The 18,368-nt window shown below is 44.2% G+C and overlaps 1 protein-coding gene across 4 annotated transcripts in view; it reads right to left on the bottom strand.

The window, feature by feature from the left end:
- C16H10orf143 (chromosome 16 C10orf143 homolog) overlaps positions 1 to 18,302 on the bottom strand; it is a 107,334-nt gene extending 89,032 nt beyond the window's left edge. For all 4 annotated transcript variants that reach the window (XR_009497883.1, XM_059899257.1, XM_059899259.1 and 1 more), the window contains exon 1: positions 18,152 to 18,302. Coding sequence is in view for 3 of the 4 variants with exons in the window: in XM_059899257.1 (XP_059755240.1) it covers positions 18,152 to 18,220 (69 nt within the window). In the remaining variant the exon portion in view is untranslated. The remainder of the gene's footprint in view (positions 1 to 18,151) is intronic.
- Between the last annotated feature and the right edge of the window lie 66 nt (positions 18,303 to 18,368).

Here is an 18,368-nt window from a genome sequence, read left to right as displayed (position 1 = left end):
AAAGTATCTCCCCCAAGGTATGTATTAATTACGAAGAGAAAACCAGTAATTTTACAGGGGATGAAACCCACCTTCATCCAGAGATAGAACGAAGGTTAATATCACCAGTAATGAGACATCCTGACATCATGGACCCCCGATGGGACGTCCTAAGAAAGCATAACATCACCTCTGTGACATTCGTGCCCAAAAATGCACGGCCTCAACCTCATGACAGAAAATGCTGGACAACCCAAATTGAGTGACGTTCTTCTGCAAAATAATTGACCACTGCTCCTTAAAAGTGCCAAGGTCGGGACTTCCCTGGTGGCACAGTGGTTAAGAACCCGCCTGCCAATGCAGAGGACACAGGTTCAAGCCCTGGTCCGGGAAGATCCCACATACTGTGGAGCAACTAAGCCCGTGCACCACAACTACTGAGGCTGAGCTCTAGAGCCCGTGAGCCACAACTACTGAGCCTGCGTGCCACAACTACTGAGCCCACGTGCCACAACTACTGAAGCCCATGTGCCTAGAGCCCATGTCCCACAACAAGAGAAGCCACCGCAATGAGAAGCCCGCGCACTGCAAGGAAGAGTAGCCCCACTCGCCGCAACTAGAGAAAGCCTGCACACAGCAACAAAGGCCCAACACAGCCAAAAATAAATAAATTTACTAAAAAAAAAAAAAAAAGTGCCAAGGTCAGGAAAGACTGAGGAAGCCTCATAGACTGGAAGAGTCTAAGCAAACACCAGGAGTAAGTGCAATGTGGGGTCCTGGATTAGATCCAGGAACAGAAAAAGGATGTTAGTGGGAAAACAGGTGAAACTGGAATAAGGTCTGTAGTTTGGTTAATCATCCTGCACCAACGTGAACTTCATGGTTTGCTAATTGTACTACAATTACGTACGCTGTTTAGGTGAAGGGTGTTCATGAATCCTCTATATTTGGGTTTTTGTGTTTTTTTCCCCCAACCTTTCTGTAAGTCTGAAACTATCCGGAAATAAAATTTTAAAAATGAAGCTAACAAAGTCTCTTGAACCCGCTGTGGCATGTATGCCACACTTCTAGAAATACGGATGCAAGCCAAATAGCCTTCCCACAGCCCGCTAATTCTAATTTTTCCCTCTTGAGCAACATAAAATAAACAGTGACAGGTGTATAAGATAAAAATCCTTTCCGATACGTGACGTGAAGACAGCTCTCAGGTACTTTTGAGGCTATTGTCTCCAGCCAAACTTTCCTACTGCCTTTCACTATCCCGTATCTGAGGTTTTCCACAATCTTCCCATCCTAGACACGCTGCCCTGGAGTTCCTAAACCGTCAAGATCCCTCTTAAAACAAACCATGCAAAACACTTGCAATGCCCTGTCGCCACCCACAGAGGAAAGCCGCGTCCCCACCTCCACGGCTCGGCCCTGAGCCTGCGGGGAAGAAACCCCCGCCAGCCGAGCGGTCCCGGCGACCACGGCATCGGGTCCACGCGAGGCCGGCGCCCCCAGCTCCGCGTCTCCTCCACAGGAAGCACCGTCCCGTTGCTGGTGCCTACTGAGTGTCCTTGTTCTTCTTTAAATTCAACTGCAGGCTCTGCTACGTCCCCTTGTTACGTGTAATTTGATTTCCATGTTGTTTTCTAGTGTATCAAAGTACTGCCAAATACTGCCGTAATCATGCGGATTGCCTTCGTGACTGGAAATGACGCCGCCTTCTGTGTCCCACCTGAGTCGATCGAAGTGCTGAAGAAGAGAAGACCAAGGACCTAGATCTCCGGTTACTCAGGATCTGCTCAATCTTTACACTGCAAGAAGAGGCATGATGTGTAAGAGGGGTTTATGGTCAAGCTCCAGTAATCTGGGCAGGGCCTCCCTGGCGGTCCGGTTGTTAAGACGCCGCGCTTGCACGGCCGGGGCGCGGGTTCCATCCCCGGTCGGGGAACCAGGACACCGCGTGCTGGGCGGCACGGCGGAATAAACATCAGGGCAAAGGGAAGAAGTGGAGATACTAAGTGTGCCCGTGCCATCTTACACACAGGCTGCGACTTTCCCGTCAGTAACATCACAGGCTGGTAACTGCAGTATCATTGTCTCCCTCGCTCCTTCCTAACACTGCTTGCCAAAAAGGAAAGCAAAGGGGCGTGGGTGGGTGACTGCGGCCGCAAGCCATACTTTCTGGATGGAGTCTACACACTCTGGAGCTACACTCTAAACTCTTCCTCTCTGGGGTCTAGCAACATCTGGCACAGTAAGTCAGCAGACCTGGGGCCACAGCCGGCGACAAGCTGACACTCCTCGCGGCACTCAGGTGGCCGGGGCTGGGTCCCCAATCCCGGGACAGGGGAAAGGGGGAGCCACACTGACACTGGGGTGGTCGGCAAGGGCTGTGCTCCTCCAGGGAATGTGGGGATCACCTGCTTGGTGGCCCTCAGCCAGCTGAGTGGATTAAATTGTTCATGTTTTCTGCCATTTACTGTGGATTGCTGAAAGCTGGCCGGATACGATACTGATCTGTACCATTTACTCGGGAAATATTCCAGTTATCGTGGATTGGCCTGGACCAGAGGAAGACGAACGCTGCAGAGGCATTTAACTCCGGGATGCCTGTGCTGCATGGCTTGCTCTCTTCCACTCCCTACTACAGAGGCTCTGTCAGCCTTCGTAAAGGCAGATGAAGATGTACCACCCAAATAAAAGACTCTTGCTCTGTATAAACAAAATTAAAATCCTGAGTATACACAAAGACCCCATTACTTAATAACTGGAGAAGATCTACCGAACAGCAACCTCGCGAGAGAGGAGCTGAAACAGGAACATGGTTGAGTAAGAGAAGACACTTGATAAGATGCATACATTAAAACATAAAAGATGTATCATGTTCCCACAACAACGGGACACACAGCTGGCAGGTCTGGGAAAGACAAGCTCCCCTCCGTTGAGAAGGCAGGTCATGCCTTTGCTGCCGGGACTCTTTCCTTTACTGGACGTGATGGGGCCCCGGCGAGCTTGGTGAGTGGGGTGAACGGGAGGTGGGGGTAAAGGCTTCACAAGCCGGCAGAAACGGAGTGCACAGCCCTGGCTCGTAGAAACCGGACGGGGGCTGTTCTCCTGATGCGCCCGAGCACACGCGGGTGAGCCAGCTACAGGGAGCACACAGAGCACCGCCCAGCCCGGCTCTGTCGAGGGCCAGCTCTGCCCTGGACTGAAGCCAGACCTGTGGCCACCTCTGGAAACCCATTTCTCAACTCTGTGCTCGAGAAGGAGGTGGAGGATAAAGATGCCAATTTCCCTGAACCCTGACGGAAACACAGCGTGTATCCTCCTCAGTCAGCGCAGCAGCAAAGTGGCGCGCTCTTAAGAACCTTAAGTTAAGCATATATAATACATATGCTAATATATGTCAAGCATATTTACTCTAAGTTAGAACGCCAGTGTAAATCATTAGAAGCTGGTAATGCAATTAAAGGTAATTCTCTACACACACACACACACACACACACAATAATCTCAACTTTCATTTCAATGGTATCTTAAGGATTTTTATTGACTAATGGAGATTATTCTAGAGATCATTTGTATTATAAATGTGTGATGCTGGTTAACTGAGTTCTAGTTATTAGAAAATTTGCTGAGTTTTTTATAGGTTAGTTTTAACTCTATCGTAGTAAAGAAAGTTTACTTTTGCTGGAATAGCTGATGCAGACGTCCATCAGCTCTGATACAGAACCGTCAGTGCTTACGAACAGGATTAATAAGGCCTACAGACTGTCGTTGAGAAAGAAAGTGTGTTTCCGTCAAGCAGAGATTTCCCCTCAGTGACACTTGGAAACGACCTTGTGCTCTTGGGGAGGGGCTGCTTTCTGCGGCACAGAGCAAACTACAGAAAACACCAGAAGCTAGGGTCCCTACTCTCACCCCCATGTTGTGAGGGCATCCCAGGCCTTCAGCCACGTGGACCGTAACATCGAGATGCTGCGCTTCGCTTCCCTCAGCTGCCCTTTCCAGAAGACTCCTCACCTTACCGGGCACGGGCTTGCATCCACGCTCTGGACCAAGTCTAGCTCGGCGAAGAGAACGCATCATCTCCTGATGAGGAGATGAACGAGGTTAGGCCTCGGGCAGGACTGAGAGCCGGTTCCCTAGAGGAAGGCAGCGGAGGAGAGTGAAGAAAAACCACTCCTTACTTCCAGTGAAAAGACAAATGCACACTCTAGACTGAGGATTAATTCTGCTTGCATGGTTTACCAAGGACACTATAGCCCTAAATTGTAAAAATCTACTCACCGCAGGTGGAGCCTGGTAACCGTCCCTGCAATGATAAAAAACTACAGCTTGGAGTGTTTCTGCATGTGTTCTGTTTTTTGGGGTTTTTTTGGCTGCATTTGGGTCTTCGTTGCTGCGTGTGGGCTTTCTCTAGTTGCAGCGAGTGGGTCGCTGTGCTGCGCGGGCTTCTCATTGTTGTGGGTTCTCTTGTTGCGGAGCACGGGCTCTAGGCGCATGGGCTTCAGTAGTTGTGGCACACGGGCTTAGTTGCTCCGCGCAGGTGGGATAGAACCCTGGTCCGGGAAGGGTTCTATCTGCATTGGCAGGCGGATTCTTAACCACTGCGCCACCAGGGAAGTCCGTGCATCAATAACAAACAAAAATTCTGCGACGCAGGAAGGATAGGGAATTTTATTTCTATGAAGTCCACAAACCTCAGGTAACTTGCCTGGTGATTTGAGATGGCAGAGCTGGGGCTCAGTGTGCATTCATTCTAACTGGAGAGACAAGACTGAAACATACACTAAAGCAACACTAAAAACTTTACAATAATGTATGAAAAATATTTCAAAATTTAATATAGTAATAGCTATAGCTATAGTAATCAAGATAGTGTGGTAATGGCACAGGGATACACATAACAGATCAATGGAATGGAATTGAGAGTCCAGAATAAACCCTTCCGTTTATGGTTGACTAACTTTTGTGCCAAGAGTGCCAAGACTATTCAATGGAGAAAGAAGAGTCTTCATAAGAAATGGTGCTGGTGTAATTCTATATCCATACGGACAAAGAGGAACACAGGGCCCTATCATTCACCACACACAAAGATGAACTCAAAATGGATCAGAGAGCTAAATGTCAGAACCAAAAGTATTAAATTTTTAGAGGAGAACATAGGAGAAAATCTCTGTGATCTTTGGTTAGGCAAAGATTTTTTTAGATATGACAGCAAAAGCGTGACTCGTAAAAGAAACAAATTGATAAACTGGATTTGATCAATATCGAAAACTTTGGGGCTTCAAAAGACACCATTAAGAAAGTAAAAAGACAAGCCACATTCTTGGAGAAACTGTTTACATACCATATACACGTTAAAGGACTTGTCTCCAGACTATATAAAGAAGTCTTTCAACTCAACAAGAAGACAACACAATCTTTTAAACGGGCAAAGGATTTGAATAGTAATTCTGCCAACAAAGATATACATATGGTCAATAAGTACATGAAAAGATGTTCAACATCATTAGTCATTAGAAAAAAGCAAATCAAAACCGCAATGGGATACCACTTCCCACCCACTTAGAATGGTTATAATCCAAACAAGTGTTGGCAAGGATGTGGAGAAAATGGGACACTCATTTGTTGCTAGTGGGAATTTAAATGGTGCAGCTGCTTTACAAAGCAGTTTGGTGATTCCTCAAAATGTTAAGCGCAGAGTTAGCTGACAACCCAGCAATTCCACAGCTAGGTACCCACCCAAGAGAGATGAAAACATATGTCCACACAAAAACTCGGTCATGAATGTTCACAGCAGCATTACTTATAAAATCCCAAAAGTGCAAACAACCTGAATGTCCATCAACAGAAATGGTTAAATAGAACGTGGTATTATCCATACAATGTAATATTATTTAGAAACAAGATGGAATAAAATACTGATATATGCTTCAAAACGGATGAACCTTAAAAACATTATTACGTTAAGTCAAAGAAGCCAGTCACAAGAGACCAAATATTGCGTGATTCCATGTATATGAATTGGCCAGAGCAGGCAAATCAAGAGACAGAGCTGGGGGAGGGGTAGCTGCTAATGAGTACCAGGTTTCTTTTGGGGTGACAAAAATGTTCTGAACTTAGATTATGATGATGTCTACACAACCCTGTACGTACACTAAAACCACGGATCCATGCACTTTAACAGAGTGGACTTAACAGTATATAAATTTGCGATATTGTGATTTATAAGAAATATATATATGGTCATTCAGGTGACCAAAATGTATTTTTCAGATATATCTGGTCTTTGCCCGTGGTTCCTGGATCACAGCTCCCAAAACCCTTGGAATTTCCCAAGCGATTAGAGCAATGTGAGTGTTCTCTGTCATAACATGTGGTCTCTAGTCCTCAGTTCCTGAAACCACTTCACAGCCATAAAGGTGAAGTGGGTGTCTCGTTATTCATAACAAGCCCCTTTCCACCTCGACTGGGTTTATGCTAATGAAGTGACTTTTGAAAAGCCCCTGGGGAGTGGGGGGACTTGCTGCCTGAGGAACAAGGTAGAAAACTAGATGGATGGAACTTTCAGTCCCGCCCCCCGATTTCCGGGGAGGGGAGAGGGGCAGCGGCAGTGTTCAGTCATGCGTACATAGCAAAGCCGCCACAAAACCCAGAGGAGGGGGTTCGGAGAGCTTCCAGGATGGGCAACCAGACGCTTCCACAACCAGTGTGCCAGGCCCCAAGCTCCAGGAAGACAGAACCTCCTTTGTTCAGGAACTCGTCCTATGTGTTTCTCCATCTGGCTGTTGATTCGTATCCTTCAATGTCCTTTTAAAATAAATCGGTAATCCAGTGAGTAAACGGGCTTCCTGAGTTCTGTGAGCTGTTTTAGGACGTTAATTGAATCTAAGGAGGGGGTCGTGGGAAGCTCTGATTTATAGCCAGTTGGTAACAACCTGAGCTTTCGACGGGCATCTGAAGTGCAGGGCAGCCTTGGGGGACTGAGCCCTTTACCTGTGGGATCTGATGCTGTCCCTGGGTAGTTAGTGTCAGGATTGAGCTGAATCCTTGGACATCCTACTGGTGTCCAAGAACTGCTGTGGGCAAGCCTCTCCCCCAACACACACACACACATTGGAACTGGGTCCGGGAACCCATTTAAAATTATACATAAATAAAGCTATTTTTTTAATGGGCAAAAAGCCTGAATAGACAATCCACCAAGAAAGATATAAATGATTAATAAACACATAAAAAGATCTTCAACATCGTTCGTCGTTAGGGAAATGCAAATTTATATTGCTGTGAATACCTAACTTCACACCTACAAGGATAACTATAATCAAAACGACAGACACCATGAGGATGTGGACAAACCAGAACACTCACAGGATGCCAGTGGAGGTGCAAAATGCTACTGCCACTTTGGGAAACAGTTTGGCAGTTTCTAGGAAGTTAAACATAAATTTACCATTGGAACCAGCCATTCCAGTCAGGGACATCTATCTAGCAGAAATGAAAAGTTATGTCCACACAATGATCTCTATGTGACCCTTCTGAGTTCTCAGCACTATGCATAATAGCCAAAAAGGAAAAACAGCCCCAATGTCCATCTGCTGATGAATAAATAAACAAAATGTGGTATATCTATACAATGGAATATTATTTAGCAATAAAAAAACAAGCTACTAATACATGCTTCATCATGGATGAACCTCAAAAAACATTATGAAAGTGAAAGAAGTCAGCTGCAAAACCACACACTGTATGATTCTGTTTACATGAAATGTCCAGAAAAGGCAAATCTAGAGAAACAGAAAGTAGATCAGCACTTGACTGGACCTGGGTGTGGGAACGGGAGTGACTGCAAACAGGCACAAGAGTTCTTTCTGAGGTGAAGCAAACAGTCTAAAACTGGGTGGTGATGGTTGCATAACTAAATTGACGAAAAATCACTTCATTGTACACTTTTAAAAACACTAATCAATGTGGTCTTGATGATAAGCGGAAAAGGGAAATCCAAGAAGTCATGGGCCACGGGCATGGTCCTGAAGGGGCACACTGCACTCAGTTGATTTATAATTTTCCCTAAATAAATGATACTTTGAAAATATCAACAATTTTATGCATCAATGTAATCCTCCCTTCATTTCTTTGCAGTTAAACACACACACACACACACGCTCTTCCACATTAAGCAGTCACAGAGTAGGTCCTGAACACCTACTGGGTGCCTCGCTTGGTTCTGGGCACCTGGCATTTAGAGAAGCAGACACCAGGTCATGGTCCTCCATGGGTCACTGCTGAACACAACAGACACCTAAAAGGGCCCAAACCATGGAAAACTACCTCCTGACTGACCTAACCTCATTCTGACTTTTCTGTGTCATGTACAAAGAAATCTGCTGAAAACTAGAAATGATTGAGGCTATGTGTAGCTGGCAGTATGAGATCTGTATTAGAGTTATAACTGAAGGTGAATTATGATTGATAAATTTCCTTTCTCAAGATGGGAGGATAGCTGAATACAATTAAACTAAGTAGACCAGACAATACGAAGTAGCTCAACAGATGATCTCTAAACTAAAAGACAGGTGAGAGAAATAAATAACTTGTTTCTTGAGGAGTGGGTTACAATTATTCAGAATGAAAAGAGTGGCCACAGAAAGGCAAAACAAAAGGGCTTTGTCAGGGGTCCACATCATCAGCTACTATTCATTAGGATTTTTTGTTCTGTTTTGTTTTTTAATTTATTTTTGGCTGGGTTGGGCCTTCGTTGCTGCACGTGGGCTTTCTCTAGTTGCGGTGAGCGGGGTCTATTCTTCGTTGCAGTGTGCGGGCTTCTCATTGCAGTGGCTTTTCTTGTTGCAGAGCATGGGCTCTAGGCACGTGGGACTCAGTAGTTGTGGCACGTGGGCTCAGTAGTTGTGGCTCATGGGCTCTAGAGCACAGGCTTAGTAGTTGGGGCACACGGGCTTAGTTGCTCCGTGGCATGTGGGATCTTCCCGGACCAGGGCTCAAACCCATGTCCCCTGCATTGGCAGGCAGATTCTTAACCACTGCGCCACCAGGGAAGTCCCTGTTCATTAGATTTTCACAGTGGGGATCTCATTCAGCAGATGAGCTATAAAACCTACATCCTACAGGACGAAACAAGCAAATTTAACTCGGAATTTTCTCACTTTGTAAGTTCAACCCCATAGGATAACTTGGATGGAGTTAAAGCCGTCAATATGTCTAAGTGGTTTTGCCTACAAGGACTACTAGCTTTACTGGAAAATTTTTCAAGTGTTAGCAAAGGTAGATCTAAAAGTTATCCAGAGAAAGAGTGGATATAAAATATCCTCAGTCCTCTAATTTAGGGGCAGCTATTCATAATACCAAGAATTGGTGAAAATGGCAGATTGGAATTTTACAATTTACTCACATCTAAATTTCAACAGCTACATCAAAAACATTCCAGATTGCAACTCAAAATTACCTGCCCTCTCACAAAGCTCAAGCTTGCTCATCCCTGGACTGAAGACATGACCTGTGTGCAGGTGTACCCAGAAGGAAAAACATGTCTGCCAACAGAATGTGCACCTGAACACCTTCCAACCTGCAGAAGAACCCACACAGCACAGCTAAATAAAGTCACACCAGGGCTGACAAGCTAAATTCTGTGCAGAAAACATTCACATTGTTAGCGGTTTTAGCCAGCAGTGACTTTGCTGCTGCAGTGCACAACCTACACAAACTTTAAAATATTCTAAGTCAAAACAGATAGAAAGCATTCACAATTGACATTCTTGCACTGTTTAAGGAGTGCCTCAAACTTAACTTTACTGAGTATATGTGTGTGTGTTGCAACTTCTTTCTATAAGCTTTGAATCAATAATGCAAGTAGCTCTTCAGGCCAAAATGGAGCAACAGGGACCAGATTCACCCTCCTGCATGAAAACAACCAAAAAATGGACAAAATAAATGAAACAACAGATTTCAAGGCACTGACCAACAAGTAACAAAGAACAGTGACCCCTGAGAGAGGGACACAAACGGGCTGAGCCCTATACCTGCCCTCCCTCACTGCCTTGAGTTTCCAGGCTGCGGCCTGGCAAGGGGAACCGAGGCAGAGCCTGGGGGATTCCCTGAGTTCATAACACGTTGCTGAGCATGTTGGGGGCTCACAGGACAGAGCCCTGGAGAAAAGACAGTGGCCTAGAGGGAGAAACAGGATGATCCACACACATACAGCTGAGTGCTGACCAGCATACATGTGTAAAGAAAGTACCCAAGGGCAGGAAAAGAGCCACACGGAAGGATTAGAAACAGTGGTGCCTGGTGCTCAGACATGGCTGGGAATACTGTCTGACCCTGCCACCAAACCTGGAAAACCTCATGACTCATGACGCAGAGGGCAGAGTACACAGATCTTGCTTCAGGAGTAGGGAATTATTAGCCCTAGACCAAGCCCTATTCTGGTCTCACCTAACAAATCTTAAAAGCATGATCCAAAGGCTCAAACTTTTTCCAAGTAACTTATCTGTGACCCAGAACAAAGTTCAAGCATGTTTATAGGAATCTAAAAATATCCAGCACCCCATATGGTAAAATTCACAATATCTGACCAGCAAAGAAGCAGAAAAATATGATGCACAGTGAAGAGAACAACCTATCAAAGCTGGCCCCAAACTGACACAGATGTAAGAATTAGCAGAGAAGGACATTTAGAAAGTTATTTTGTCTGTATTCTATATGTTTGGAATGCTACACAGAGATATGGAAGATCTTTTAAATCCAAATCAAACGTTATAAGTTGAAATCTACAATGTCTGAGATTAAAAAAAAAAAAGTAATGGATGTAATCAACAGCAGATTAGACACTGCAGAAAAAAAGGTTAGTGAACTTGAAGGCACAGCAATAGAAACTATCTGAAAATAAAGAAAAGAGATTTAAAAAAATGAACAGAGCATCAGTGGTATAACCTCAAGAAGCTTAAATGATGTATAATTGGAGTCCCAGTAAGAGAGAAGAGAGGGGAAACAGAAAAAAATATTTGAAGATATAATGGCTGAAAATGTCCCAAGTTTGAGGAAAACTATAAACCCATAGATCCAAGAATTTCAATAACCCCAAACACACAAAAACATGGAGACAATTATACCAAAGAACATCATGGGCAAATTGCTCGAAGCCACTGATAAAGAGAAAACTAAAAGGACCCAAAGACCAAAGATATTACATTCTGAGGAACAGAGATGGGATGACGGCAAATTTCTCATTAGAAACAAACAATTAGGAAGACAGCAGAGCAACATCTTTAAAGTACTGAAAGAAGAAACTACCAACTTAGAATTCCGTATGTGGTAGAAATATCTTTCAAATATGAGGGTGAAATAAAGACATACAAAAGGTCAAAATTTTTATCACCAGTAGGTTTGTCCTATAAGAAATGTTAAAGGAATTCCCTCAGGAAGAAAACCAAAATATAAAACCAGATGGAAATATGAATCTACACAAAAGGATGAAGTGCACTGGAAATGGTAACTCTGTGGGCAAACAGTAAGTTTTTGCGATTGTTACTGAAACTGCTTTAAAAGATGACTGACTGTTTAAGCAGAAATAGTAATAATATAATATGGTTTACAGCATATATCAAGGTAAACTGTAGGACAACAAGAGCACAAAAGCAGAGAGGAGAGGGATGGAAGTGTATATTGTAAGATTCTTACATGTACAGTGGTATGGTACCACCTGATGACAGACTGTACAATTTGAAGATGCACATTCTAAATCATAAAGCAAAAAACAAAGTTACAGCTAATAAGTCAACAAAGGAAATAACATGAAATCATAGAAAAATCTTACTAAACCAAAAAGGAGAAGTAAATAAAACAAATAAAAAACAAAAAGCAAGATGATAGACTTTAATCTAATTATATCAACAGTCACATTAAAAGTAAATAGACTAAATACTCTCATGAAAAGGCAGAGATTGTCAGACTGAATAACAAAAAAACCCCAATTATAGACTGTCTAAAGAAACTCACTTTAATACAAAGACACAAATAGATTAAAAGTAAAAAGGTGAAATAAGATATACAATGCTAACACTAATCCAAAGAAAGCTAAGATTGCTACACTAATATCAGACAAAATAGATTTCAGAATGGAGAATGTTACCAGGGATATAAAAGGTGATTTCATAATGACAAAGGAGTCATTTAATCAAGACAACATACAATTCATAAATGTATATGCACATAAGAGTTTCACAGTACATGAAACAAAAACTTATAGAAGTGCAAAGAGAAAAGACAAATCTACAATTATATTCAGAGGTTTCAATACCATCTCACAAAAACTGTTAGAACATTAAAAATATTATAGGACATGAAAAAAATTGTTAAGGATACAGAAGATATGCACCAAACTATCAACCAACTTGACTTAACTGACACTTACAGAACACTTCATTCAACAGCAGAATACACATTTTCCAAGACTAACCATATTTTGAGTCATAAAAGAAGTCATCTCATAGGAAAAACAGTATGGAGGTTCCTCAAAAAAATTAAAAATACCATATGATCTGGCAACCCTACTTCTGGACATTTATCAAAAAGAATTGAAATCAACATCTCAAAGAGATATTTAGCACGTCCATGTTCACTGCAGCACTATGCACAATGGCCAAGATGTAGAAACAACCTAAATGTCCATTTCAAATGAATGGATAGAGAAAATGTGGTATATTCAAATAATGAATACCATTCAGCCCTTAAAAAGAAGGAAATTTCGCAATATGCAACAACATGGAGGGGTATTGAGGACATTATGCTAAGCAAAATACGCAAGATAACGAAAGACGAGTACTGCATGATTCCATTTATACGAGGTATATAAAATGGTCAAATTCACAAAACGAAGACTGGAATGCTAACTACCAGGGGCTGTGGAGCAGAGGAAATGGAGAGTTATTCATCAGCAGAGACCTGCTGTACAACACTGTACCTACAGTCAACAATAACTGATTGTACACCTATGATTTGTTAAGAGGACAGATCTCATGTCAAGCATTCTTAGTACAATAAAATTTTCAAATTAAATTAAAGTAAATTTTAGAAAAAGAAAAAAGGGTCAGTAAACTTCAAAGGATTCAAGTCACACCAAGTATGTTCTTGGACCACAGTGGAATTAAACTAGAAAGCAGTAACAAAGATCTCTAGAAAATCCCCAAATATTTGGAAACTAAATAACACACTTCTGAATAATAAATGCATCAAAGAAAAAATCAATTGGAAAATTCTAAAGCATTTTGAACTGAAAAAATAAAAAACAAAACATAACATGCACTAAAGAAGAAATGTACAGCACTTGGTGCCTAGATTAGAAAACATGAAAGGCCTCCACACAGCGACCTCAGAATCCACCTTCAGTCACAAGAAACAAAAGAACCAGTGAACCCAACATGAGAAGAAAAAGGGAAATAAAGAAGATGAGAGTGAAAATTATTGACACAGTAAATAGAAAAGCAATAGAGAAAAATCAATGAAACTTAGAAAGACATCACATGTACACAGATCAGAGACTTAATATTGTTAAGATGGCAATATTCCTCAAATTAATCTATAGATTCAATACAATCCCTATCAGAATTCCAGCTGACTGCAGAAATTGACAAGCTGATCCTAAAATTCCTATGGAAATTCAAGGAACCCAGAATAGCAAAAACAATGGTGAAAAAGAACAAAGTTGGGGGGCTCTCACTTCCAGGTTTCAAAACTTACTATAAAGCTACAGTAATCAATACAGTATGGTACTGATTTAAGGACAGACATACTGATCAATGGAACAGAACTGGGAATCCAGGAAAAAAACCTCACATTTACAGTGGACTGGTTTTCAGCAAAGGTGCCAAGACAACTAAATGGGGGGAAAGAATGGTCTTTTCAACAAATGGTGCTTGGACAGCTTAATACTTACAGGCAAAAGAATGAAGTTGGAACCTTACCCCACACCATATATAAAAATTAACTTGAAATGGAATGTAGATCTAAATGTAAAAGCTAAAACTATGACTTATAGGGAAAAAACAGGGGTAGGAAATAGGAGAATAACTTTGAAAATCATGTATCCAATAAGGGACTGGTATTAAAATATACAAAGAACTATTACAACTTAATAATCAAAAGACAACAACCCAATTTAAAAATGGGCAAAGGATCTGACAGACATTTCTCCAAAGAAGATATACAAATAGCCAAAGAAGCACATGAAAAGATGCTCAACATCATTAGTTATCAAGAAAATGCAAATCAAAACTACAAAGAGGTATTACTTCACATCCACTTAGAATGGTTACAATTTAGAAAGCAGATTAAGTGTTGGTGATGATGCAGAGAACCTGAAACCCTCATACACTGCCGGTGGGAATGTAAAATGCAGCAGCCACTTTGGAAAACAATTTAGCAGTTAATCAAATGGTTAGAGAGTTACCATATGACCCAGAAATTCCACCACTAGGTATATACCCAAGAGAAATGAAAATATGTCCATACAAAAACTTGAACATGAATGTTCATAAAAGCATGATTTATAACAGCCAAAAAGCCAAATTGTACACTTTAAATACTTGTAGTTTGTTATACCCCAATAATGTTAAAAAATAAATAAAAAGAAAGAAAAATGATAGGCAAAAACCCCTGTAATAGCCAATGAATTAATGTATCCTCCTATTTCATTTCTAAAGGACATAGACAAAGAATGGAAAGAAATTACAACACAGGAAATGGCCACTTATCCCTAGGAATCAAAAGCTGGAAAAAGGGATCTTGGATCAACTCAGATGAAACCAGAAAAAAATATCAATTCGACGTGAGCCCAGGCATCTCAGGTAGGCTCTGCCTAGAGAACTCGCTCTTCACAGAGCTTTTTTGGAAGGAGAGTCTTCAGGGAGATGAAAGGCTGAGAAGACATGAATCTTCAGGTGTTCTAGGCAGAAACTTCTATTCTTAAAGGAATGGTGAGTGTGGTGGGCAGGGACTGAAAGGAGCCAGGCACTGGACGCCCCGAGTCACAGGGTCAACCTAAGCAAGAACCTCACGTCTCTTCTTCCAGAGCCTAGAACAGTTCCTGATACACAACAGATGCTCAAAAAACAGCTACCCAACGGAAATGATAAACACTACTGATATTTAACTGCTACACGTGTTACCACATTAGCTAACCTTACCATGATCAGGACACTAACAAGATTACAGGAGAGGGCTTCCCTGGTGGTGCAGTGGTTGAGAATCCGCCTGCCAATGCAGGGGACATGGGTTCGAGCCCTGGTCTGGGAAGATCCCACATGCCGCAGAGCAACTGGGCCCGTGAGCCACAACTACTGAGCCTGCGCGTCTGGAGCCTGTGCTCCGCAACAAGAGAGGCCACGATAATGAGAGGCCCACGCACCGCGATGAAGAGTGGCCCTCACTTGCCGCAACTAGAGAAAGCCCTCGCACAGAAACGAAGACCCAACACAGCCAAAAATAAATAAATAAATAAATATAAATAAATAAATAAATAAATAAAAGATTATAGGAGAGGCACCTGACTCTGGTTCATGAGACTCACTCATTCCAGAGATGGGTCCTGGTGGCTGTAGCTCCTAACTCCACAGCTGGTTTTAACGCACAGGGTGTAGGGCCACTAGGCTGTCACAGAGGTAGGAAAGGAGCTGCACTTCCTGAGTAACCAAATTCTGAAGGGGGGTTTGTGTGTGAGAGAGAATGGAAAACTTGGGACAAGAACTTGGCTACTTAATTGAACTCAGTCTGGATTATTAGATCAAAGACTGGGACACAATACAACATAAACAAAAACTTCATCAAATTAGGAGGTAATATACACCACAGCAATAAGATACCACCTCATCCTTCTTTGGTCACAATCAGGAAGTGTTGTAGCCTCAACCTGGGAATTTAATTTCAGCAATTCCAACCTGAAAGATCACTCAAGGTTTCTTCCATTAAGCCTTTCCTGTTCTCTCTCATCAATAGTGACCTCCGGCTCCCCATCCCTGACAGCCCATGGCATCACGCTTTTCATCATTTTACGGCCAATTTAGGACTTTGTTTTGAAGTCTCATGTTTTAGTTCCACAAGCCCCCCATGGGAAGCTGTATAGCCCAGTGGTTAAGAACACAGGCTCCGGGGCTTCCCTGGTGGCGCAGTGGTTGAGAATCTGCCTGCCAATGCAGGGGACACGGGTTCGAGCCCTGGTCTGGGAAGATCCCACATGCCGCGGAGCAACTAGGCCCGTGAGCCACAACTACTGAGCCTGCGCGTCTGGAGCCTGTGCTCCGCAACAAGAGAGGCCGCAATAGTGAGAGTACTGCGCATCGCGATGAAGAGTGGCCCCCGCTTGCCGCAACTAGAGAAAGCCCTCGCACAGAAACGAAGACCCAACACAGCCAAAAATAAATAATAAATAAAATTTTTTAAAAAAACAAACAAAAAAAAAACACAGGCTCCGGAGGCAGACAGTGGGGTTTAAGACCTACTGCCACCACTTGCTAGCTGTGTACCCTTAGGCCAGTTGATTATCCTCTCTGTACCCGAGTTTCCTCATTGGTAATACGGGTATAATAACGGGTTGTGGTGAAACTGATAACCCACGTGGTAGCCACTCAAGGACTGGCAGTATCTGCCACACCTCTGCTAAATGTCTCTAAGACACACAACTCAGTGTGGCTTAACAGGAATTCCTCATCTTCTCCTGCGGTCACACGTCAATCTTTCCTCAATGACAGCACCACTGCATATCCGGGTGTCCAAGTCACAACGCTGGGAGTCACCTGGACTCCTCCCTTGATGTTTCCTTCCACATCCACTCCACCAGCAAGACCTGACTGTTCTTCCTCCAAATTACACAGCCAAGTCTGTGTACTGCCACCATCTCACTCCCCTCTGTCTGAACCTCTGTCGCCTCTCACGATCTATTTATTCCTGGCCTCCCCTCGGACCACTATCCCTTTCATTTCCCACAGAGCTGCTCTGTGGAAAGAGTTAGCTCTTTAAATGTCAGGATGATCGTGTCACTCCACTATTTACTTCCCACTGTCTGGAGGACAACACCCAGGGAGTGGTGAAGCCACGGACAAAAGGAAACTGGGTCCCTCGATGTCTTTGATCTGGGTATCACCAGTCCCATACTTATATTTAGCGGCTCTGTGTTCCATGGCCCTGGGCTCACCTCCATACTGTAATGTACGGGAGAATCAAACTTCCATCCGGTTTGAGCCAATGTGGTTTGAAGTCCCTCTGTTACAGAAGCTTAACCTATGCCCTGTAATATGGCACAAGGGAGTGGGGCGCCACTGTGACAGAACATAAGTGATACTGGCTCGTGGTCAGGCAGTGGGTGGTGAGGAAACATGCTGCAGAGTAGAAAGCTCGTCACTCCTGCTATGCTGTGCAAAACATTTGAGAAAAACGTTGCCTGCATTAACTCAGAAGGCACACCCCGTGCTTATGGAGCCCGTAGGTCCAGAAGAAGCAGACAAACAATTAAGAAGCTCGGTATGGTGGCAGATCCTTGCTGCTCTTAGAAGGAAATAAACGAGATGAAGTGAGAAACAGCAATTCGCAGGCAGAGGTGTTAGACAAGAGCGCAGCTCAGAGGCCCTGCCCTCCTGCTCCAATCCCACAGGACTTCTTCCAGTTCCCTAAAAGCCTACGCGCTTCCTACCCACACTGTTTCCCCTTCAAGCCTCACACAGACTCACCCACCCCAGCTTGATTAGGCCCTGGACCCCCCCTTACTGATCACCTCTTACCCTGCTCTCACAGCAAAGGACTGGCGTGTCTACTCACCCGGCACCCATACCACACCCAGCCCAGCGCCTGCACGTGGAGGCGTGACTTAGGAACAGCGGCGTGCAGAACGCGGGACACCCCCCTGACCTAGACATCGAGACCTTGCAGGGAGTCCCGCGCACATCTGAGGGACCCTACGTCTCCACTGCTCCTGAGCGCCCGGGTTCGCATCTCTGCGCAGGCGCGGCCTGAGGGGCGGCCCCGCCCACTACGCTCCGCCCCAGCAAGTGAGCGTGCCCCGCTCCCGCCGGGCCTCCTCCCAGGCAGGGCGCCAGGAGACTCGAGGCCCAGTGGGGGCCCGCTGAGAGCCGCCGCCTTCCCGTTCCTAAGTCCCAGGCCCCGGGGGACTCACCGCGTCCCCCAGAACCTGCAGCTCCTCTGGCCTCCGCCGTCGCCACCGGCCCAGCGCCAGGGGGTCCATACGGGCCCAGGCCCGAGTCCGCCCAACCTCTCATCCCCACAGGCTGCAAGGTGCCGCTGCCGGCCCACGCCGCCGCGACCACGCCCTCTTCGCCCACGTGTCCCAAGGGAGCCAATGAGGGGCTGGGGGCGGGGCGCCGCAAGGGACC

The sequence above is a fragment of the Balaenoptera ricei genome, chromosome 16 (genome assembly GCF_028023285.1).
Source record: "Balaenoptera ricei isolate mBalRic1 chromosome 16, mBalRic1.hap2, whole genome shotgun sequence".
Classification (NCBI taxonomy): domain Eukaryota; kingdom Metazoa; phylum Chordata; class Mammalia; order Artiodactyla; family Balaenopteridae; genus Balaenoptera; species Balaenoptera ricei.
This window is presented reverse-complemented; position numbering and strand designations above follow the sequence as displayed.